General features: G+C 41.3%; 1 protein-coding gene across 2 annotated transcripts in view; it reads left to right on the plus strand.

Annotated features, from left to right (window-relative positions):
• xpr1a (xenotropic and polytropic retrovirus receptor 1a) overlaps positions 1-18,528 on the plus strand; it is a 60,574-nt gene extending 42,046 nt beyond the window's left edge. Inside the window, exons 3-15 of one of the 2 annotated variants that reach the window (XM_070909316.1) lie at positions 1,877-1,978; positions 5,674-5,894; positions 6,048-6,197; positions 6,340-6,423; positions 7,124-7,205; positions 7,411-7,598; positions 7,997-8,176; positions 10,594-10,762; positions 11,421-11,621; positions 17,336-17,502; positions 17,581-17,720; positions 17,999-18,223; positions 18,471-18,528. In XM_070909316.1, coding sequence (XP_070765417.1) covers positions 1,877-1,978; positions 5,674-5,894; positions 6,048-6,197; positions 6,340-6,423; positions 7,124-7,205; positions 7,411-7,598; positions 7,997-8,176; positions 10,594-10,762; positions 11,421-11,621; positions 17,336-17,502; positions 17,581-17,720; positions 17,999-18,223; positions 18,471-18,528 — 1,967 coding nt within the window. The remainder of the gene's footprint in view (positions 1-1,876; positions 1,979-5,673; positions 5,895-6,047; positions 6,198-6,339; positions 6,424-7,123; positions 7,206-7,410; positions 7,599-7,996; positions 8,177-10,593; positions 10,763-11,420; positions 11,622-17,335; positions 17,503-17,580; positions 17,721-17,998; positions 18,224-18,470) is intronic. The other variant, XM_070909317.1, reaches the window with a different exon arrangement.
• The last annotated feature ends 5,535 nt before the right edge of the window (positions 18,529-24,063 follow it).

Genomic DNA, 24,063 nt, shown 5'->3' on the forward strand with positions numbered 1-24,063 from the left:
TTTCTGTCTCTCTCTCTCCTTATTTTCGATCTGCATTTCTTTCACTTCCTCTTTCAGCAGCTTCATCTTCTCCGTCTTCATTCTTCTCCTCTTCTTCTCTAGCCCTCTTTATTAAGTCAGTTTTTCGTGAGCTCTGACATGCAAGTGACCTATTCAACCAGGTACAGCAATATCTATGTAGTATATACACCTTTTTGACAGTTTTCCTCTCCTCTACTCTCCTCTGTCTGTCCTTACCACTGAATCTGTACCACCATCAATAGACAACAAGAGCTCTGTTTCCTTTCCTTTCTGTTCTCTGTCTCTAGACCTCTATCAAAAAGTCACTGTTGATGCTGGAAGTGGAAGTTTGTTCTTGTTATACTATAATGCAGCCCCATTTTTCAATTGTCGTTACCGTAATGATGTTGTTTTGGATGTTTAATGAGCACTACTTTGATACACTCATAGAATTTGGCCAACATCGAGTGATTCATCGAGTATTTTGCAGCAGATCTCATGCATCTGCTGTAGGAAGTTTTCCTCTCTTATGCTCCTTAGGATTTGTCCTTCTACAGTATACTTTAGGCTGTACAGTGTTTTCACCTGCAGAACGCGGTGTAATTAACTCGTAATTGATTATCTTCATGGATGTGGAGGCAGTTTCTCATTTATTTTCCTTGTAAAGCTGTTGGACTTTTATTCACCTTTTCATCACAGGCTTATATGCCCCCACTGTATGCACATACCTACATTTGTATGTGTGAGTGCTTGTGTTTGAAAAGAGCAGTGATATGGACAGGCTGCTGCCTGGGGCGCCTCTTTCTTATTACCACGTTGAATAGAAAGCCTCTCCATCCACCATTTACAGCCCAGGCTCAATTCATATAATAGGAACTGTTTACAATGTGGTATCGCTATTGGATGTGACACTATATCTTCTTTACCCAACAAAACCCACATCTGTCTTTATTCTGCTTGGAATGAACGCCTTCATTTGACATTTAGATATTGGTGGACCAGGTCTGAGTAATGAGTAGGTCAGGGCCTGGCAGGTAACTGGCCAATGGCCACATTTTAAACTCTGTCAGGTGTCAGGTAGCCTGCTGTGAATGAAGCAGAGGATTATTTGAGACAGAGCATCGATGCTGATTGAATTGGCCGGTCCTGAAAAAGACATGCAGGGTTTTGTCAGACAGAAGAGAGACAGAAGGAAGCTGTTGATCTAATTGTAACACTGGATGGATGTCTGTTTGGCTCAGTGCAGACGAACCTACAGGAACTCACCTACAGGAATACATTTTTGTGTTATTAGCTGCGTTGGACACGTCTACTCAGATGCATGACTTTGACAGTCAACCAACATTTTGGGAAGACTTACGCCCCAAACTGTAAAGAATAGCAGGAGAACAACAGGACAGCTCTCACTTACCACTGTCTGTCTCTGTCTACCACAGCTAGTTAGCTTTATACACATAAAAATTCTATCCTTCTCTGTATTGAGATGTTGTCTCACCTATTATCACCAAACATGTGGGTGATTTTGGTGTCTGTAACCTCATCACTTCTGCTCTCTAGTAAGAGTACTGCTGTATTTTAACTTTTCTTGTTACCTTCCAGATAAAGTTTTGACGTGGCTTCATCTGTCAGTGCTTCTCACCACTATATAAACTGTGATATCCTCTAGAGGCTGTTTGCTTATCAACTCTGAGGCGTGAGTGTGTGTGAGACTGTATAAATGGAAATCACAAAAAAGAAAGAAGCAACATAATCTAAAACCCTTCCTGAGGTCAAGATTATAAAAGTGCAACAGTGCTTTATGTATTTACATATTTGTGTCCTCCGGCAAGCAGCTAATCACCATTTTTTTCTTCTTGTCTTCTTGTTCTTTCTCCAGTCACAGATGAGGACACAGTGAAGAGATACTACGCTAAGTTTGAGGAAAGGTTTTTCCAGACCTGCGAGAAGGAGCTCCTGAAAATCAACACATTCTATTCAGGTATTTATTTACTTCAGTTACGCGTGAGGTAGCGATTGATGCTGAGTCAATGAAATCAAAGTCAGATAAGGAAACCAGTTTCAGATGGATGAATCTGTACCAATATGAGTAACAATAAGCAAACCTATTGTTTCTGTAACAATTTAACATGTGGTGTATAATAATATCTTGTGTATATAAACCATAATATAAAGACTGTTATATGTATCATCACCTATTGTCATTTTAGATATTAGTTGTTGCACAGTTTATTTACTCTGTACTAAGCTGCCTATTTCAGTGCCAAATGACATCGCATCTAATCTTGGTCATTTGATTGAGGCAGCCAGTGGTTGTCATGTTTAGGCAAGCAGGCCGGCCTGTGTGTATTTCAGGGAGCAAGGGAGTGTAACATGAGATGGAAGCCATAATATATTCTGGTATTCTGGTACCAGAAGGTTGCCTTCTGGTCTTCAACTTGAGCTCAGGGGGAAGTGGGAGGTATCTAAAGACAGACAGTGCTTCCTCTAGAGGATGTTTGTGAAACTACAGGTCAGCCGAGGGCCAAGGTTGACTGCCAAGATTGTTCCAGCTCATAATGATGGGAAATAACTGGCAGAAGGATGTCAAGAGCAGCAAAAAAAACAAGATATAAATCATTGTATATCTTGTTAGCAGGAGGTTGATTTACTGAAGAAACTTTAAACCTCTGGAGGTTTGTTTCTAACTACAGCATATGTCTCTCTTGATTACTGACATATGCCAGAAGCTTACCATTAGCTGCTGCAGAGGCCATGTCTTGTTAACTCGTCTTTCATTATCCTGATCCATTGTCTGTTACAGACGATAACATAGTTCCTTTGCTTAGGACAGAACAGTATGGGGGTAACACTTTACTTCAAGTCCCCCTAAGCACTTAAAAGCACTATATAAACATTTAATAAATGGTTTAACACACTATAATGTAGTTCTAAACAGATATAAGGACATTTTTAAGTGTTTATTAATGTACAGTATTTGTCAGCAATCCTATGAAGACATATTTTATAATAATGCAACTATGTTGTCATTCATTATCTGTTTATACACCAGCCTCACCTTATGGGTGCTCACAGGAAGAGTTATAGTTGTTGACAAATACATTAATAAACACTTACACTTATAATCAACATTATATTGTGATTTTTCTTTGGGTGCTCCTATGTGTATGTTGTGATTTGTCTATATGAGTAAAAACAGGATAAGGAATACAACAAAACAAACACTTAGTTGTAATTTCTGATGTTCTCAGTGCTACATGTGACATGTGTAAGTCTGGTGACAGCAGAGTCACATCACATCAGTATTACAGTCAGTGAGTCACTGACTCCTCAGTAGACCTGAGGTGTGAGGTTAGTGAAATGTTGTTGCTGTGTAGGAAAACATCAGCATCTCCTTCCTGCTCTGAGGCATCTTGTTGATCCTCCTCACACAGGAGGGAGAAACAAGAAATTGCTGAGTTGTGTCCGACAGAAAGCTTTATCTGATGCCAGTTACTGTGTGTGTAAGTGTGTGTATGTAGTGTGTAATAGTTTGAAAAAGCTGGTTAGGTTGTGAGAGAGAGTGGTGGATAGATGGAGATAAATCGTGTCCTGACTTTACATAAGACACTTGCCTCCACATAGCTCTTTCCCTTTGTATCTCCCTCTGAAAGGGGTCCTCGACCTCTCAAAGCCATTCTGCTGCATTGCGCTGAAATCCAGGCTGTTGGACAACACTTTCATCTTGATGGGTTAAACACACACCAAAAAGACATTTTGGCAGACTGCTGTTTGGATAGAATATCCTTTCACCCTGTCGGTTCCTGAAAGCTAAGGGAGAACAACAGGCTCTTAACATTTCTCCACTAAACCCATAACAGTGGAAATCTAAACCATCAACACATGTCTGTTTAAGGTTCATTAGCCCCACACAGATGAACTGTCCAGACATGTCCACTGTTGTGAAGTGCCACTGCAATCCCAGACCTGAGATTTAATCTAAAGCTACCTGTGGCAGCCAGTCGGGGTCTTGACTTCCTCCTGCTGTTGTTATGTGTTCATCCAAGCATTGTTATGACAGACTGTGGGAGTCGAGTAGAAGGATTATAGAAGGAGTTTATATGTCAAAGAAGAGCTGTGGCATTCCTGTGTGGAAGGTACTGTGATATCTGGAGTGAGTGTGTGTGTGTGTGTGTGTGTGTATGTGTGTGTGTGTGTGTGTGTGTGTGTGTGTGTGTGTGTGTGCGCATTTAAGCAACAAAGAGTGAAAGTCACCAGTGAGCCCTTCACATCATCACTGCTGCTTTAGAACAGCTATTGGAGCCCCAGTCAGGTTGGCAGTATGCTTCAAACCAAATCAAATGTGGTGTATTTCAGACTGCTGTCACATACAGCACTGTTCTTATTGTGACTCCAGGTCTGTTTATATAATGGTTTCCACACCAGCTAGAAGAACTCACAGCAGGAGTAGACATAACTTGCAAGTTTTTCAAAACAAGTAAACATACTAACTTTATATCTATAAATATTATACATAGAGTACAGTCTAGACCTTCTCTATATGAAAAGTGCCCTGAGATAATTTCTGTTATGATTTGGAGCTATATAAATTTAATTAAATATAATTTAATTAAACTTGATACTAAATCTAGTTAACTAGTATGGGTTAACCTAACCCTAACCTAAAAACGTCTTTCAACAAATCATGACCTTGTTGACCCATTAAAAGCCACACTGTATTGAGGTGATGAGGATGGATGTGCATAAAATGGGCTGCACACTGACTAAAAACACTCTGAAACTGATTGATTTTCACTGGAAAATATGACTTGTCTTAATGTGTGTGATTGTGAGGTTTGTTGCTGCCAGTCCATAGACTGATGGTCTAATGCAATCAGCAACTCTTGTATGTAGACACCCTTCATGAAAACTGCCAACAATTTTTAGCAGGTTGTTCATAAGAGTGGAAGGAAGAGGAGAGTGGGCGAAGGAGAAATTAAAGAAATAAAAGTTGGTCACAAGAAATAAGAAAAAGCAGTAGGAGAATGAGGGCTAATCTGTGTCGGAAAAGTAGGTAGAGGGGCAAGGGAAGATAATGAAATGCAGGTTACTGCCCAGGCCCTGTGGAATTCCCTCTCCTTCCCTGTCTCTCTCTCTCTGGGTATATTAACCTATCTCTGACCCAGATAATGGTTCCTCCCTCTGCAGAATTTACATGTCAGCTCAGCCTAATAGTCTCCATGCTTTTGCTTCCTGGAACAGATGAACAGCAGAGGAGACAGGGTGTATAAAAGGTTTTTGGGTTTTTTTTAGTCGCCGCCTTCTCTGTAATTGATCGTTAGTGAAACCTGTCCTCTACCAATATCACCGGTGTCAACCTGAGGCAGCTCGTTGACATCTCTTACCAGTAGTTTGTCAGGCAAAAGTCAAACTGAAGGGCCTTCTTCCTTCTCTCCCTCAGTCATAAAAACACACGTCTAACAGAGTGAAGGACTGTTTGTTTAACGGAAATAACAGAACTCAACATGTAGTCATCGGGTTAGACTTCAGAGAATAGACAGTGGTTAAAAGTAGAGGGCTTCAGTTGTTCTGCACAGCTTCCAAGTGTGGATATGTCTATTATAGAAATGCATGAATGTGTTGCAGTATAAGTCATGCAAAATCCTAAAACCTCTTTTAAATTATTCCCACCTGTAGAAAAGCTTGCTGAAGCCCAGAGACGTTTTGCCACGCTGCAGAATGAGTTGCAGTCTTCACTGGACGCTCAGCGTGAGAGCAACGCTCCGCCCGGCCTGCGGAAACGCAAGACGATGTTCCACCTGTCTCAGGAGGAGCGCTGCAAACACCACAACATCAAGGACCTGAAGCTAGCCTTCAGCGAGTTCTACCTCAGCCTCATCCTGCTCCAGAACTACCAGGTTTCAGCACACACACTCATGCATTCTCAGACACACCCACATTCAAGGGAGCAATCTTTAGAGTAATCACTAACATTTTCATATAAATAAATAAAACCAATCTGTGTGTCTGGTATGGATATATAACAGTTGTTCCCTTGTTGCTGTCCACAGAACCTGAACTTCACTGGTTTCCGCAAAATCCTGAAGAAACATGACAAGATCCTGGATACTTCTCGCGGGGCCGACTGGCGTGTGGCTCATGTGGAGGTGGCACCTTTCTACACCTGCAAGAAGATCACACAGCTCATCTCCGAGACAGAGGTGCCTGCTCGCATATACACAAACACGCACAAACACACCATGATACAAAGGTCACATGCTGGTGGAAAACAAATAACATACATAAAATCATTGTTGTTTGTTGTGTGTGTGTGTGTGTGTGTGTGTGTGTGTGTGTGTGTAGACCCTCGTCACCACAGAGCTGGAGGGAGGAGATCGTCAGAAGGCCATGAAGAGGTTGAGAGTTCCTCCACTGGGAGCAGCTCAGGTCAGAAGTACAGCTGGTTACACTGGAAACCGCCTCTCAAACCGTTGGACTTTTACAGACATTTACAGGCTGCAAATGCAGAAGAGTGACAATCATATCAACCATTGTTCTTCTCAGTTTGTTTTAAATTACCTGAATACAAATTTGGTGACCGCCTGAGAGTATCCCATCAAGAATAATCTTTGCATTTATCTTACTGTAATGTGTAAAAACAAAAGGTGAGAGGTTTGTTATGAGAGAAATAGAGAGAGGGAGTGAGATGGGAAGAGACAAACCATGAGAGCCTCCAGTATTGATTTTATAAAGTGCCTTTCCATTGTTGAACAGACAGGATATCTTTCAGAAACAATCGAGGCTAGTGGCACTTTACCCCCCTATGTTATATCTACTGTTATTACTGCATTAATTACTGTCATGTCTGACTTGAATTGTGCTATGTGACTATTGATCTTTCCATTTCCCCTGCAGGTATCTGTATAATAAATATATTCAAGCAGATAAAAGGGGTCAGAGTGGCTTTATATGGAGACACATTCAATAAGTTGTAGTTACATGAAGTTTATTTGAAAAATGACTGTAATCTATCTGCATACACAGTATCTGTGAACTTGTTAATATATACAGTGGTTAGGTGTCTTATTTATTATTATTGTTAACATTGTTAATAATGTTTTTCTGTATTCCTCTCTGTCTGGTTCAGCCTGCTTTGGCCTGGACAACCTTTCGTGTCGGTCTCTACTGCGGCTTCTTTATCATTCTCGCCATCTCCTTCGTTCTCACTGGTAAGTCACATAAACATTCAGGTTCATACATTTTTCATATCCTGTTGAGCCCTGCACAATCTATAATGTGTCACTGGTAGTTTTGGTAGATTGTTTAAGATTAATAGGGAGCTTGATGGCCAGGTTTTTATTATTGTTTTCCCTCAGATTTGTTATCAAGCAAGACAGACAAAGGTTTCATATTTTATCTTGGTGGTTTTATCAGGTGCTGTGTTCGTCCGCTTCGAGAACGTGTGGCCACTGGTGCGGATCTATCGGGGCGGTTTCCTGTTGATCCAGTTCCTCTTCCTGTTGGGCATCAACACTTATGGATGGAGACAGGCAGGAGTCAACCATGTCCTCATCTTCGAGATCAACCCCCGAAACAACCTCTCACACCAACACCTGTTTGAGGTCAGAATGAGGAAACAAATGGAATTATTTCTGTTACTGAATGAGAGCCCAGCGTCTTCAGAAAATAAACTTTTTCTCTGTAATGAGAAAACCAACTTTGTTTTCAGATTGATATGAGTAATGATGCATTTTTAAAATATGCATTAGAGATGAATAGGGTTGTGTAGTCATCAGGGTATTCCATATTCAAGAAATACATTAACATGTAAAATAAGAAGATTTCATTCAGCAAAAACAGTACATACCTAACGTCCACAGGGTTTCATTTATGCTCTAGAATTACAAAACACAACATAATTTGCACTGAATTATTCAGATTACCTTGTTAATTGTGATTATGTGTCGAAAGTGCTTCCTTTTAATGCCAGTCTGTTCTGTTTCTCCTCTGTGTGCTGCAGATTGCTGGTTTCCTGGGTGTGTTGTGGTGTCTCAGCATCCTCTCCTGTCTCTACTCAGAGTACACCTACCTCCCCATGCAGATCAACCCGCTTATCCTCTATGGCTTCATGGTGCTCTTCCTCATCAACCCCTTCAAGACCTGCTACTACAAATCACGTTTCTGGCTCCTCAAGCTGCTGGTTAGTCCACTCATTTATTTGTTGGAGCATTTCTGTCACACCTCTGCGACTTTAGTTAGAATGAATTACAATGATGACATTTGAACTGTGGTGCCACCAATCATACTCACTAAGAGCATCTGAAAATGTGTCTGACCACGGTGGGTTTTATAAGAAGGATGTCATTCAAACTGGATGAATGAGCCCAACAGTTAAGGTTCATGGATACACAAAGACAAATATTGACAGCTGTGAGCCAGCAGTAAGTAATGCTTTACAGGGCTGCCATAACAAAACGAACCAAATGCAAACAAGATGAGACGATGTGAGATACCTGCTCAGTATGTGGGCTGAATATTAAATATGGTGAACGCAGAAGAAACTTGAATTGCAGCACATAGTGCAAGGGCCAGGTTTAATGTGAAATTTGTAGTTATTTATAAAGAATGATGGTTATTTAGATGTTTGCGTAACTTGTGTACTCAATGAGTCATTTCAAAATCATATTTCCAAACTTTAAACCCCCAAAATACTGACAGAAATGTATACACTGTTCCAAAAAAACACTTTTTGTGTCATGGAATACAAAATTTTATTTCATACATAATGTCATACAAGTGAAGTGAAGACAAAGTCATAGTTGGCTTAAGTTTTATAAATGGGATGACAGGTCACTGAAACTTGGTCACTGAGACCAAGGAAAACAATTACAACCAGATTTGTTTGAGCTCTTTGTCTTGTTTTTTACAGCTGTGTATTTTGCTATGGTATTGTGCTGCTGACACAATTTGAATATGCCCTGCGTGCGTGTATCTCACACAATGAAAGCATGTACAATTCAGATATCTATCAGAAGTCTCATGTTTACTAAACCCTCCTCTGTTACTCTGTTCTTTGTCTAAGCCAAGCTACAGGGCTGCAGGGAGGGGTGTGTGTGTGTGTGTGTGTGTGTGTGTGTGTGTGTGTGTGTGTGTGTGTGTGTGTGGTGGGGGTGTAGTGAGACACAGGGCAGAGGGTGGAGGGATAATAGAATGCAGCCTCTTCCCAGGGGAGGTGGAGGGTTGTGACTGTGCAATCATTACAGGCATAGATCTATCAGTATGCTGATGCCCTGAGCTCCTCTGTCCCTCCTCCTCTTCCTCCTCTTCCAGCGCTCCCGCAGCAGCAGACCCCCTCCTCATATTCTTGTCCTTTCCTTCACAGCTCCCCACAGTCCTCAGCAACACTCCCTCAGCCCTCCTCCGCTGATGTGGCTCCATAATCAGCCTCAGTCATACTCTCATACTCTGTTTATGAGCTGTTTTCCATGATTGTCATACATGTAGCCTCATGGAATAAGCAATAAGTAATTGGATGGATAAGTGAAGGATGTTTCAGGAGAAACTGTAGTTTTATTGGAACAAACAATCTGTTGCTTCTAGCTGTGCTATAAAATGTATCCATGCCAGATGTGCTAATTTCCTCTGACAATAAACACCAGGTAGAGGACAAAGATTTCATTATAGGACAAACTGCAGAGCTAACACCTGGATTACTAGTGTTTGCTCAAGAAATGAAAACCTAACCACATCACTGCAGCAGCCTTAGCCTTGAGACACAGATAAGGCGGATATGGGTGAGATGGCCACTCGATCAATACAGACTTTGATTGACAGGTTAAGAGAAACATGTAATGAGCTGATATGTGTAAAAAAGAAAGAGATCAATATTCTTTGACATTTGCAGCGGAGGCCGAGTGTGTGGGGTTTGCGTCTGAAAGTGTACATGGAGAGAGGCATGCAGTCGCTCCTGAATGTCAGATGTGGCCTGAGGGGGGGGTAAATGGAAAGAGTCGAGCGGGTTGTATCATTTTACAAAGCGTGGTCAATAACTGAGCTCCTGCCAAAAGTCATATCCCAAATAACATGCCCATAGAAGCCAAAGCACACCACAAAACATTGCCAGGTTGTTTCATGTGTTTGTGTTGTACACCAGTGAGTAGTGACACACAAATAAACAAATACATGCACACAGACACAAAGCGTGACTCATTAGGGTGTCCTGTGGCGTGCTGATAAGGTAGTCTGGAGGCTCTATCCCTTTGTGTGTTACAGATCATTAATAGAGGTTGTTTCCTGCTTTCCACTTCTCTACTGAAGTGCTGTGACAATTACACACTAATTAATATTTGACAAATTCAGTCCCGGTGTTGAAAGCTCATACACACAATCAGAATTCACTGTAACGTCTGAAGTCAATTGTGTAGCAGTGAGGTCAGCCAAGGTGTTTTCTGAAATCGGCATTGACTGACATTTATATTTGTCTGAGATGCTTTTATATATTCTTCCCGGTTTATGTTAAAATGAATGTTAAAGTACATGTTGAACTCATTGAGATTACAATAAATATTATTACAAAATAACGGCTTAACTTCTACTCCTACTCTTGTCTGTTTCCAGTTTCGCGTGTTCACAGCACCCTTTCACCGGGTGGAGTTTGCAGACTTCTGGTTGGCTGATCAGCTCAACTCTCTGGTGTTTGTTCTGATGGACCTGGAGTATCTCATCTGCTTCTACATCTTTGAGCTGCAGTGGAGCAACAGCAAGGGCCTACTGCCCAAGCTTAAAGGTGAGACATTAATCCAGGTTCAGAATGGCTTCATCTTAAACTTTATGTCCTCTGCATTTCTGTCTGTGAACAGCTGAAAAATAGTCCAAGGTTAATGTCGTGTTACAGAAAGAAATTATCTGAAAATACTTAAGCTAAAAGCAATGCACCATGGATTCCTGGGTCTCTACTTTGTGTGTTTTGGGTATGAATAATACATAGACAATATATTTTTGAATATATTTTTAATATATTTTATTTTTTATTTTTAATATTTGTTTGTAATCACAGTGTTAATTCTTCACCTGCTGCATCACATCATAATATGGAAATAAAGACACAAATCTTTTGGTTGTAAATGTGACGGACTAAGTTGACAGTGTGCCAGACGGTTAAGCAGTCCTGTCAGGAAATGTGATGTGAATAAGGTTTTAATTGCTGTCCGTCCACTCCACCAACGGTGACACTTCGGCCTCCACGCAGCCAATTACCACAGAGCTAATGGAATGGAAATGTTTGGCCACACAGAGGTCGCATTGTGACTCTCATAATGATGAGCTTCTCTGTGTGAAGGGAACAGGGAATGTGGGGAAGGCATTGTGGAAGAGAAAAGGCAGAGAAAATTAAAAAGAGAACAAGAGATTATAACATGATCATGCACTGTTTTATACTGTTCTAGACCCTGATGACTACGTATGCCACAGCTACTCGTACGGTCTGCGTGCCATCATCCAGTGTCTGCCCGCCTGGTTCCGCTTCATCCAATGTCTGAGGCGTTATCGTGACACCAAGAGGGCCTTCCCTCACCTTGTGAATGCTGGGAAATATTCTACCACCTTCTTTGTCGTCACCTTCGCTGCGCTCTATGCCACACACAGAGGTAGGACACACTCACCATATATCTACACTCTATTTTTTGTGTCACGTACCCCTGGTAGTAGGTTGCTGAGTAAACATGGTAATGTAAAAGTGCATCTTCTGTCAGTTGCAATGCTGTAAAATCCAGCTCACACATAAGTCAGTCGGTCCAAAGCAACAATATTTGTGTGTTGCTGTTCCAGGAGCATGTCAACAACACACAGGCTTTTGAGCCTTTGTATTGAGTCATGTGTGTGCTCAGAAAGCAGAGGTGACCTTGAGTGCAAATGCTAGAAGTTGGCCTTGGTTTCCTTGTCAGTGCCTAGAGCTTTATAATGGAAATGGGAAAGGATTGTCAAACACAGCAACGGATAAACAAGGTTCTGCTCTCACAATATGGCCTTCAATCTGAGATCAGGAGAGAGAGAAGGGACAGAGCAGAGAAAAAGGAGAAGTAGGAAAAATAGAGAGAAAGAAAGAGAAATACTCCCATTTGAGATCTACCAGAAACAAGATTGGAAGGAGAGAAACAGAGGAAAAGAGAGAGGGGTTACCATTAAAAGTCAAGTCACTCTCCCTCTGACAGCTTCACAATTAGCCTGTAATTATTCTGATTCTGAAGCCATATCACAAAGGAGCTCATGTTCAAAGACTCAGCACCCAGGCAATAAAAGCATCCCTTCAGCATGCGTCCTCTGTATTTCAGTTCTCCATCACAGATATTTGTCCGTACACGGCTGGTTTCGCTCATATATTTAAACTCTTCTCAGATGCTAGTTTATATATTTATTTACCAGCTAAAATGCCATCCATGAAACTTCATCTTCAACCTTTCAAAAGGCTGAATGTTATTTCCCAGCTTGACTTTATTCTTTTCCGATATAAATTCTAATCAATATGCTTGCTTCCTAAGCTGACCGCCAGTGATCTGATATTGAATGAACCAGGAAGAGAGAGAGACAGACAGACAGACTTTTTTTCTTCCATATCTCGGTAGGAAAGGCGTCCATTAAACCATATCCTCCTTCCTCCTCTGGTCTGAAGCCTGTAGACTAATGGCCTCTCTTCATGTGTTATTCTGTATGAAGCTGTCTTTCATCCCGCATTATAATGGAGGCCGAGACCAGTCGCTGGTTAAGGGGAGGAGCAGGGTGGGAAGACCGACAATTACACACGTACACACATGGATAGTGAATGGATGGTTGAGGAAATTGCCTGTTGTGGAGATATTTGATGTATCCGCTGCAGAAATTATTGTTCTGGTAAATTTCTAAAGCCTTTCATGAACAAATATGGGCATCAATGTCAGAATATCCTGCATCTGAATATGGAAATGATGAGTAAACAGCCTCCGAAGCAATAAAAGTAGAGAGTACAGGCATGAAAAAAGCCCATGAACACTGATGCTTCCTGTAGTCTTGGTGTAGGCAGGACAGATGAGGCCCAGTCTGCCTGCATTACCCAGCATCTGCCAGAAAAGACAGCAGGGTGGTGCCGTGTTCACACCGCTGGGTCCAGCTGTTAAAGGTGGCTGGAGTGTCAGTCAGTATCTGGCAGAGCTCCCAGCTTCTGTCTGTGGATGTGTCACCTTCATTGCTAACCTGATCACAGCCCTGATGATTTCTGTGTGACCTCATTGCCTCACTGCCTCACTCATTCCTGGAACTGCCCACATTTAGCTCCGGGAAAGCGAAATACTTAACAAATAAATCATGGGGTTCTCTGTAGAGGACTGAATGGTATTCAGTGTCCAAGTCTTACATTTGCAAATCTAAATCTGTAATATTATGAGGTGCAGTCTCCTCTCTGGTGTACATGTGGCAAACTGTGATGCAGTTTTTAGAAAGAAACTTTTTTGGTTGCGTTGTGTCGATGGGGGATTTGAGGGTTGAATCATGTTTAATGTGTTGAAGCAGGCGAAGCAGGTTTCTACCCTCAGAGAAACGTTCAGTTCAGCGCTGTGAAGAACTGATTGGACACTGTCATGAAATTGTAATCTCAGCAGACGCTCAAAGGCCTGTAACCAGAGAGATGATATGAGGTTTTCCTGGTTTAGGCAGAATTCCCAAACCCTGTAAGATACAGTGTGATGCCTGACAATACAGCAGATTACTTTACTCAGGATCAATACAGGCTCAGCATTATGTACATTGGCTTGAGACTTATTGCTGTTTTAGATGCTGAGGAGTTACAGGGCTAATGCTAATTTAAACCCATGGGATTTATCTCACAGACAGGCAAAGGAAGGAGAACAGGATGTTGCATGCTGGGTAGGAATAGAGCCTCTGATAGACTGAGAGAAGTTATTTGGAGAAGGAAATAACAAAATGCACAGGGTAAATTACAAAATGAGAGATCATAAATGAGAAAAATTGCAGAGGTGTTTGTCTAGTCAGTGCACAGAGGTTTTAAAGACATCCCTCCGTCTGTGACATCAACATCAAAAACTCCCAAAACCAGCTAAAATAACCATGAGCACAGAGGAACATTAGTCCTGCTGGTCTCTGTGAGAGGGTGGCCGGAAATAAATGGAGTCAAGCTGCAGCGAAGGATCAGTAGATTTAGAGCCGATAGAGTACAGTGGGGAGGTAAAAATGAAAGGTTAGACAGAGAGAGGAAAGAAGTAACAGAGAAAACGAGAGCACCAGAGAGGCGAGAAACATCGACATGAAAGGGATTCACAGATTTAATAGATATCAAAACACGTATAACGGTAGGAAATGATGAGGAGAGGTGGAGAGGTGGAGAGGTGGAGAGGTGGAGAGGAGAGGAGAGGAGAGGAGAGGAGAGGAGAGGAGAGAGTGTAATTACCAGCCTGAGGCTGAACACATGTCTGCTGGACTCTGCTGGAATAGAGATGAGCCCAGAGCTGACAGCTTTTATAACTTCATTTCATGTACTGACCCCTCGTTCATTATTAGGTGAGGAATTGCAGCACACACACACACACACACACACACACACACACACACACAGACACCCTCAGTCAAACACACACGTTAACCAATGAAGATAAAAGACATTTCTGAGTCAAATCTCTCTCTCTCTGCCAGCTTGAACTCTAATTCACCCCTGCTCCTCCTCCTGCTACAGCTAATATATTGACATCTGGAGCCAGACACAGGCTGAGTTAGCCATCTGATAGAGGTGCATCCTCTGTGGATGTAAACAATGACCCTCATGCAAGAACATTTTTATGTTTCCCGGTTGTCTGTCCGTCCATCCCATTCTCGTGAACACATTATTACGCGTTGAGGGGATTTCTTCAAATTTGGCACAAACGTCTTGGACTCAATGATAAACTGATTAGGTCAAAGGTCACTGTGACCTCACCAAACACGTTTTTGGCCATTATTCAGCACCATAACTCAGGAACAGAAAGGGAGATAGTGACTATACTTCATGGTCGGACACTGAATAGGTGACACTTTTGACTCAAAGGTCATCGTGACCTCAAACTAGGTTTTTAGAATATGTTGACTGGGACGACACAATGAGTAAACAATAACTAGCACAGTACGGGCTTTCCAAAAATACCCATTCACCCATCATAACCCATTTCTAAAAATACCAGGAGGAAACAAATGCACCACATTTTGTGTAGCTATACTCTATAAGAATCCATCATTACATAGTAATCAAGTACATGTGTACCTGTTTAGTCAATACATCTATGGAAATCAGTTCAACAATGTTCACTGGAATCATACATATGTATCAAATTTATAGTGATAACTTCCATTTTGCCCACAAATACAGTTTATACCTTTTATTCAGTTCCTTCCAAGTATTCACTACATATATTATATGAGTCTGGACAGATGTGGATGTAAACTGCAACTTGACTGGTTGGCGGGGGCATACAACCGCGGGCGGTAATCCTAGTTTGTATTCTTATCCTAAAACTCTTTCACTTTTTTCTGTGAGGTCTCTTAACTGCACAAATGTAGGTGTAAATCACTTGTTTCACTGCTGGATAGTGTTGGAATTTAAATATTTGGTTGAATGAGGTTTGTTGTTGAGTCGTCTCCAGGTGCAGGATTATTAATTACCTCGTTGATGGGTATGGTTGCCATGGCAACAGATGAGAAATCACTCTAATAGTAGGAACTGATTGTTCTTGTTGTGAACTTGTTTCCATCAGTGGGGCCGGTTGCATAAAATGAGCCTGCTGAAGTGCTCTGTCTTTCACAGTGTTTAACCTCATGGGTGCCTGTGGACAACAATAACAACCGTCTGTGTGTGTGTGACAGACTTCTAGCAATTGAGTGTGTGTGACAGGATCCAGTGACCACCATCAGCCCTTACTGAGCATCCAATCAATGTCCATCTCACCCTGCTTAACCTTTTAATGGTGTAGTGGCTAACCAGCTGGGTGGAAAAACCTCAGCCCTAACAGAAACTGAAGGGTTAAATACTTCAGCACTTTACAAGCTGAGGAAATCACATCCATCTATATTCTCCAGTAAAAAGAGTCTATTGTCCAGGACTAAGTTTAATCTACGGCTGGGAAATCTCAGTGTGGCCGTAGGGACTACTTCCATGCCATCGCTCAGCTGAAGAAGCAAACAGCACAATGGACCCAGCAGTAATTCTCTGCTCTGCTCCCCGGCGTCTCGTTGGCTGCTCGCAGGAAGAAGGAGTGACTATGACAAATGGGAGCAAGCCCAGTCTCTGTCTGGTGGCCACTGTCTGTGTCCGTGTGAGTCACTGTGTTGGGCCTCTAGGTGCTGATTTATATATCAGCTCCCACGGAGGAACAAGCAAATCACACCCACAGTGATCCTGCATAGACACACGGATCACACTCTGACATTACACAGCACATCAAACAACTGAAATCAGCTGTGGGCAGGTCGACAAATAATAATAATTATTATCATTACAGCCAACATGCTCTCAGCATGATCTGCCGCTGTAGACATATAGGTACATATAGGTACTAGGTAACATTTACTCAGCCAATAAAGTCTTTGTTTGGATATTAAAAGTAGGACACATTATTTGGAACAGAAGGCTGTAACTGACATTTCTTCTTTCAAAACAAGCCTCCGGTGCATTACACACCACATTTTACACAGGTTAAGTCTTATTGATTTAAGCAATATATTGCTGTACATGTAAACGCAGTATTGGGATAAGCACATGCACACATATATACACATATATATATAATATTGGCATTACCTCAGAAGAATACAGACACGTACTGTAAAGATTTCTGAAGTCGAATCAACATGAAAGAACCTCACGGCTGCTATAGTGGACACTTTATTTCAGTTACTGCATGTAACTGTAGTAATAAAGAGGCAGCAGTAGTAGTATTTGTACAAAACCTCCCGTTTGTAACGCTAAAACAGAATGTATGTTTAGTGTATCTCACTGCTTGCTTACAACTCAGTAAGTGAACAAGCTGCAACACAGCCTGTAATTTGATGTTTGGTCGTCTTCCATTCGGTGAAAAATGTTAAGATGTAGGTGGAAATTAAACTCTTAACTTAATAGTTGTCCACAGGACCGTAATCATTGCTAGTGTATTCATGACAGAAGGGCTCCCTCTAGTGGTCAATGTTGCACTGACTCACTTGAGTAAGATTGAAGATTTTTTGTAAAGCTTCATTTAATAACTGCACTTCCTTTCAACTAGATCTTTGAACAGAATTTGAATCTTTGAGACTTATTTAAAGAAATTTCTTTAAATTGTGTTATCTGTAATCAGTTGTGTTTTTATTCCAGAGCAAGGACACACAGATGCCGACATGTTCTTCTACCTGCTGATCGTGTTCTCCACTATCAGCTCCCTGTACACACTGATCTGGGATCTGCGCATGGACTGGGGTCTGTTTGACCGCGGGGCCGGAGAAAACACCTTCCTCAGGGAAGAAATTGTTTACCCACACAAGGTAGGGTCTGACAGGCATCACACACACACACACACACACACACACACGTTACCCTGATCCTGTCTCCCCTGCGTCCAGGCCTACTACTACTGTGCCATCATAGAAGATGTGATCCTGCGTTTTGCCTGGACGATCCAGATCTCTCTGACCACAATGACCAAGATCCACTCTGTGGGCGACATCGTAGCCACCGTGCTGGCTCCCCTCGAGGTCTTCAGGTGGGTCTCGATTACATGATAACTGTGTGTTATATACATACCTGAAGTCACACACGTGCTCTCTAGGGTGAGGATTTTATTTCAGTGATGAATGAAATCATATGAAAAATATTTGGAAAAACTTGCATCAAACTGATATGAGGAGATGGAGATGCAGCACATCTCTCCAGACATTGTGCTATCTTCCTCGACACCCATTCCCATAAGCCCTCACATTTGTTTCTAATACAGAATGACCCCCTGCCTCAGGTTCATCAATGCTCACCTTCTCTCTGCAGGCGTTTTGTGTGGAACTTCTTCCGTCTGGAAAACGAGCACCTGAATAACTGTGGTGAGTTTCGTGCTGTGAGGGACATCTCGGTGGCGCCGCTCAATGCCGATGACCAGACGCTTCTGGAGCAGATGATGGACCAGGAGGACGGCGTCCGGAACCGCTCGGGCAAGAAGACCTGGAAGAGGTCCTACAGCCTGTCACTCCGACGCCCCCTACTGTCCTCCTCACAGTAAGACATATAATGGACACTTGACATCAGACTCATGCATTTTTATTTTAGTTTGATTTATAAACACAAACAAATAGTTCTAATATTAAACAATTGAATCACACCACAAAAGACTGCAGTTGTATGACATAATGCTGATGATGAAGATGCGACCATCAATGAATTAAAAACAACATTACATGTCTGTTGAAATGATGTGAAATGAAATGCCAGATAATGTTTTCATTTTTTCAATCTTCTTTTCTAGATCGAAAAAGGACACAAAGGTGCTAATTGAAGACACGGATGACGAGGCTTTCAGCTGAGTCCACAACGTCAGCACGTACACACAAACACACACACACATATACTATACTTATAAGGACCTCATTCACTAACACCCAACCTCAACCCTCCTCCCTTTTAGCTACGAGTGTAGTGCAAGTGTAGTGCCCCTCACCGTCAGTCTAAACCTTTAAAGCAGTGAGGAGCTCAGGCCACCCTCACTTTGGACAGTTTACCTCATTTTTACATACTTGTAAGTATATTTGGTCTTTATAAGTATAGAGAAACACACACACAATACACACTGTAATGCAGAAACACATAAAGAAAAACCTGCTGAAGCACAAGCATAGTGTAATATTGCTAAAGTTGAGGAGAGAGCTAATGCTATACAGACAGACAGACAGACAGACAGACGTCAAGGGAAAATCTTCTGCACATAACAGGAAACACAGACCACACTGCCCTGGGATTATTCTCTTCTTTTTTTAAAGGACTCTGTAGTAAGTGCTGTTTACTTTGAGATATTTGTGTTTCTTTAGATTATTTTTTCTTCACTTTTCCTGGATTTATTTTGGAGAAGCTGCGTAGATAGGCTACAGACGACTGTTTACATGCCTTTTAACTGCTCTAGGATCAACAGGGAGAAGACAAGCCAATCAAAAGACTAAATATGAATCAATAGAAACCTGAGGAAGGACTCGACACACACCACAGCATATCAAAACAAATCAACTGGTTTCAACTTGTTGATTCTTTTTATACTCCATCTTTTTTTTTGGTTGAGTTGTAATAACGTCAATCACAACCCTGGAGGCACTTGCAGGAAAAGTGCATTTAATACACAAAACATGAAGAAAAAAAAACGACTTGTACACAAAAAAGGGATGTTGTGATTCAAACATTTCTAGTCTGTGAAGTTGCTTTGTAATATATTTCATATATTTTGATGTGCATTATTACTCTACTGTAGTTGTTAAGTACTTCTACATGTGTTGTTTATACTAGTGAGACTAGTTTGAGCATCCACACGATGATTGTTTATGTATTTTATAATGTTTGGAATGTTTTTCTTGGTTGTGCCACATTTTTAATAAGCTCATAGTTAGACCTCGATTTACCCCCGACCTCAAATTGGTGCAAAACTGACTCGTGAGTCATCGTGTCATGTGATCTTAAAGTGCCCGAGTAGCTACAGTATATGTATGTGCATTGCTATTCTTTGCATTAACTACCAAAGCTTTATTTCTATGAATGTGTCTGTGGCTGCAGTCGCTCCGTCCATCCAACCTGCACGGAGTTTATTTACAAAGTAGGTAGGTTCTGAAATCCCAGTAATATGAGTAGAAACGTGTCAAGAACAGAGTGATGCGATGCACCGCTTCAGATGTTCAGTTGAATTGTTAGTGAGTCAAACCTCTCAGTATATAGGCCAGTGGTTCTCAGACTGGGAGCAGGACCAGGAGGGGAAATGTGGAGCACTTGAATTGAATTGAATTGAATTGAATTGAATTGAATGAATCTGATTAATGAAGGTTACAATAAACAAACAAAGAGTGCTCTGATGCTGGAGAGGCTTTGAAGATTCAGGTCAACAAGATTTATTCAGACAGATGGACAAATTGTTGAATGGAAAGAAAATCAAACATTAGGAAAATATGAAAAGGCTTATCTTGCTTTCATGTTTAACGTCAGTATAGCAGCAGAGTCTCGTATCTCGTGTTTTGTGTCTGTCTAAAAACTTGCAGAAAGAAAAATGCAGACGATGTTCAAGATAGTTATTGCAATGATATTCAAAGTGGCAAAGTTTTCCCAAAATGAACAGAATTTGTTTCACCTTTCTGAGACAGAAGACGTCTGGTATATTGACACACTTCATATGTCACCACACACGAGCGCTGTTAGAAATTCAGAGCCCCGTGACAAACACTGTGTTGCCAGATTCAACGGTTTTGTACCCAGTTGGGTTACTTTACCTTTTCTGCTTTTTGTACCATTTGGGTGGTTTCCTGCAACAAGAATTTAGACTATAACCCAATGAATCAGCCTCTTTTGACTTCACCTAATTCAACTCATAAAACAGAAAGCACATGGACCTCATCCAACATCCCAAATAAAAAACTAGGCTAATTGTATGACGATTGGGCAAGTTTGATTGAGCTACTTGGTTGTAGTCAAATCTGGCAACACTGCAAAAGCTCATTCAGGGCTCTTTAACAGTAAATATCTATAACCTGTGATGTGTTTCACAGCTCCTGGATCAGTCAGGTTTCACCACATTCAATGTTGCTGTCACCAGATATATGCTGTGTGTTTGTCTCTGTTCAATGTTCGTTCATTTTAGCACTTTTTAAAAAATGATTGAAATGAAGTGTTTTGATTTGTTGGATCAAATGTAGTCTACTAATCTTAGATAAGGGACGTTAGTAACAACAGGACAAACATGCTGTACATCTGACATCCACTCTTTGCCTCCTTGGCTTATTTTCAAACCTCCAGCTCACACTTTCAGATCTGTTGCTCATAACTTTAAAGTGTGTTGCTGCCGCTGCTGTTGAAAGGCCCCCCAGGCTTTCAGAGAAAGGACGCTAACTTGAATGCTGATATGTGTTTCACTTTCTCTTCCTGTTTGACCCTCTCAACTCTGCTCTGCTGTTCCTCCCTGTGGCTACACCGTGTCACCACCAGCCAGTCATAAGACAAAGCCCAGAGAGCTACAAGACAAATGTGTTAGAGTCCTGTTTTCTTCTACTTCTGTTTTTCCCGTTGTGGCTAAAAGAAAAGCTTCTGTGTGCAATGAGCTTAATGTGAACTGGAAAGCTAGAAAAAAATGTGTTGTACTTGTTAAAATGTAGAAGATGGGTAGCTTCCCGATCCATTTAAATACACTGGACACATGCCATTACTGTACACAGGCATAAAACACACACACACACACACACACACACTCTCTCACAACACCACAGCAGATAGTTTTGTAAAAAGGCTCTGTTGTCTTGCCTGCATGCTGCTTTTGTTCTACATTGTACATAGACCTTAATTTATTTGACATGATGTGTATATTAGCAATCATTGTAGCTACTGTGACAATGATTGATTTCATATGTTGCCATTTTTGCTCCAAGACAAGCAGTATTTTTTAGGTGATGAGGAGGAGGCTTTTATTTTGTTTTTGATTGGTCACGATCCTGCACTCCTTTTCATGTGTAAATCTGTTGACAATGTGTTTGTATAAAAATAGAAAAAAAGAATCCATAGAACTGGAGAACGTGATTGGTTGTATCTCGTTGGTGATTCCTTCTTATTTCAAGGCTCCGTCATCTCCGGGGGTTTGTGTCCAGGGCTCACGGTGAGGTGGGCCACATTACTGTGTCCTGAAGCTGTAACACTGTTTGTACATTTGTGAACGTGCATGAAAATACTGTGGACGTTTCATCTGTTGTCGTAAAACTGCCCTGCTGACAGAAGCACTTTGACATACTGTAGGGCACAGGAACAGACTCCGGATCCACACCCTAACGAGATACCGTTAAACTGATCCCAGATCTGCCTGAGCTTCTCTTGAATATCTCACAAACAGATCTAGGGTCTTTATTTGCTCCCTGGAAGCATTTTTGAGATGCTTCTCTGTGAGAAAAACAAACATTTTAGTGACCAGCGTCTGTTCACAGATGTTCAGTATGTGTAACCCAGCGACAGAAGCAAGAACAGGGTTATTTTATACAGTTTGTGTTGATGAGATGGTGATGGCGATAAGCCCTGACATCCCATTTTTCTCATGGGTGAAAATCAGAGATGATTTTGTTTTCACTGCTTGCTGAAACCCCCATGATGTTAAAGTGCTTGATATGTGTGCATCCCTCCCCCTCCCTCCCTCGATGTTGTACCCTTTCTCTAATCTAGCTGAACGTAATAGTACCTGTAGTTTGGTAGATGGATGTTCTACTTTGATAAGATACAAAAAAAAGATAATAGAATAAATACATTGTGGCTAAATGTGATTTTAAGAGACATGAAGAAAGGAAAATGTCTTACAGTCTGAACCATCCTCCCCCGAGTCCCTTTTACAGAGTAGTTTGTACATGTCGAGTGTATAACACTGTTCTATGATGGTTTTCCTGATGGTATTTGTATTTCTGTATACACTTTGGTGATCCTGTCATATCTGGGTTTTATAAACCACGATTATTTTTAAAACTCGCTCTGCCTCTAGACTCTTTTTTTCCCCTCTTTTCCTATTGAAGTTTTAGCTGCTCCGACCGATTCTAATCTTTCAGCTCGTCACAGATTTTAGTTTTAGGTCTTGCGGACGTCTCTGACCTTCGTGGTGGACAACAAGCTCTTCTGAGGGAGTATCTTTGATGCAGTTCTGTGAGTATAAGTACATGCACATAAACGTGTGCATAGAGCCCATTCCTCCAGATCAAATATCAGATTGTTTGCTGTGGTCCGGGGTATTTCCTCCTCTGCGTTGTGCTTTTATTAGTTCATTTTTGTTAGTTATTTGCTTTTGTGGTTTTATGACCGCTTCACATCGTGCAGACCGGTGGTGAATAGTGGCGTTGCAGACCCTGACAAGATTTAGGTCTTTACAAGACTGAAAGACTGTGTCCCAAAAAAAGCTTGAGGGACTCGTCCAAAAACACAGGCAGCGATTAGGGATTTGATGCATGTTTTTCTTCGCTCGCAGTGGGTTGACCGAGTCTGACGCAGTTATGTTCAGCGTGCCAGTAAGGATCAGTGAGTCATCCTGAAAAGCCTGAAAATCCCGCTTCTTGGCAGAGAGGAAATCAAAAGGAGAACACAGTTAACTTTGTGACAAATCACCAACAAACAAACCCTCTTAATCCAACATAAAATCACAACATTTTCCCTTTTAAAAGAAAGTGTGTCAATTGAGGCTGGAAGACCTTGGAGACAGCAGTTAAAACAATCTCACCACAAGGTCAATTAGTGGCAGTTCTGGAGCTTTCAATCATATCACACGCTCTTCTTGTAACTTGTAACCCAAATGGACAAGAATAATTTCAATCTACACTTGTGTGACAACTGGAACACCCCATGTGCTGATGAAGAACATGTGATATAATCAAAAGCTCCAGAACTGCTCCTAGTGGACTTTGATAATTTTCATTATCGATTACTATTCATTTTGTCTATTAAAATGTTTGAAAATTGTGGAAAATGTCTGTTTCCCGGAGCTCAAGGTGACTTCGGTGGCTTTGTTCGATCAACAAACCAAAGCTGTTTAGTCTACAGTGACATAAAACACAGAAAACCAACAAATCCTCACATTTCTGTTTGAAAAGTAAATGAAACTATTAAAAGATGATCAAAATATTTGCAGATCGACTAATAAATGAATGGACTAACCGTTGCAGTTAGAGACGTGTTTCAACATTTTAAAGGCTGTAGTTTCACATGCAGCCACTTGTTTAGTTACCAGTGAGTTTTCTGTACGTTAAACTTCTCCGACGGCAACAAAACAACAACCTGCCAGTCAACATCTAAGAAGGTCACAACTAGGTTGTTTATTTTGTGATAACTGATACAGGATAAATGTTATACATTCTATT

The sequence above is a fragment of the Enoplosus armatus genome, chromosome 7, assembly GCF_043641665.1.
Source record: "Enoplosus armatus isolate fEnoArm2 chromosome 7, fEnoArm2.hap1, whole genome shotgun sequence".
Lineage (NCBI taxonomy): Eukaryota > Metazoa > Chordata > Actinopteri > Centrarchiformes > Enoplosidae > Enoplosus > Enoplosus armatus.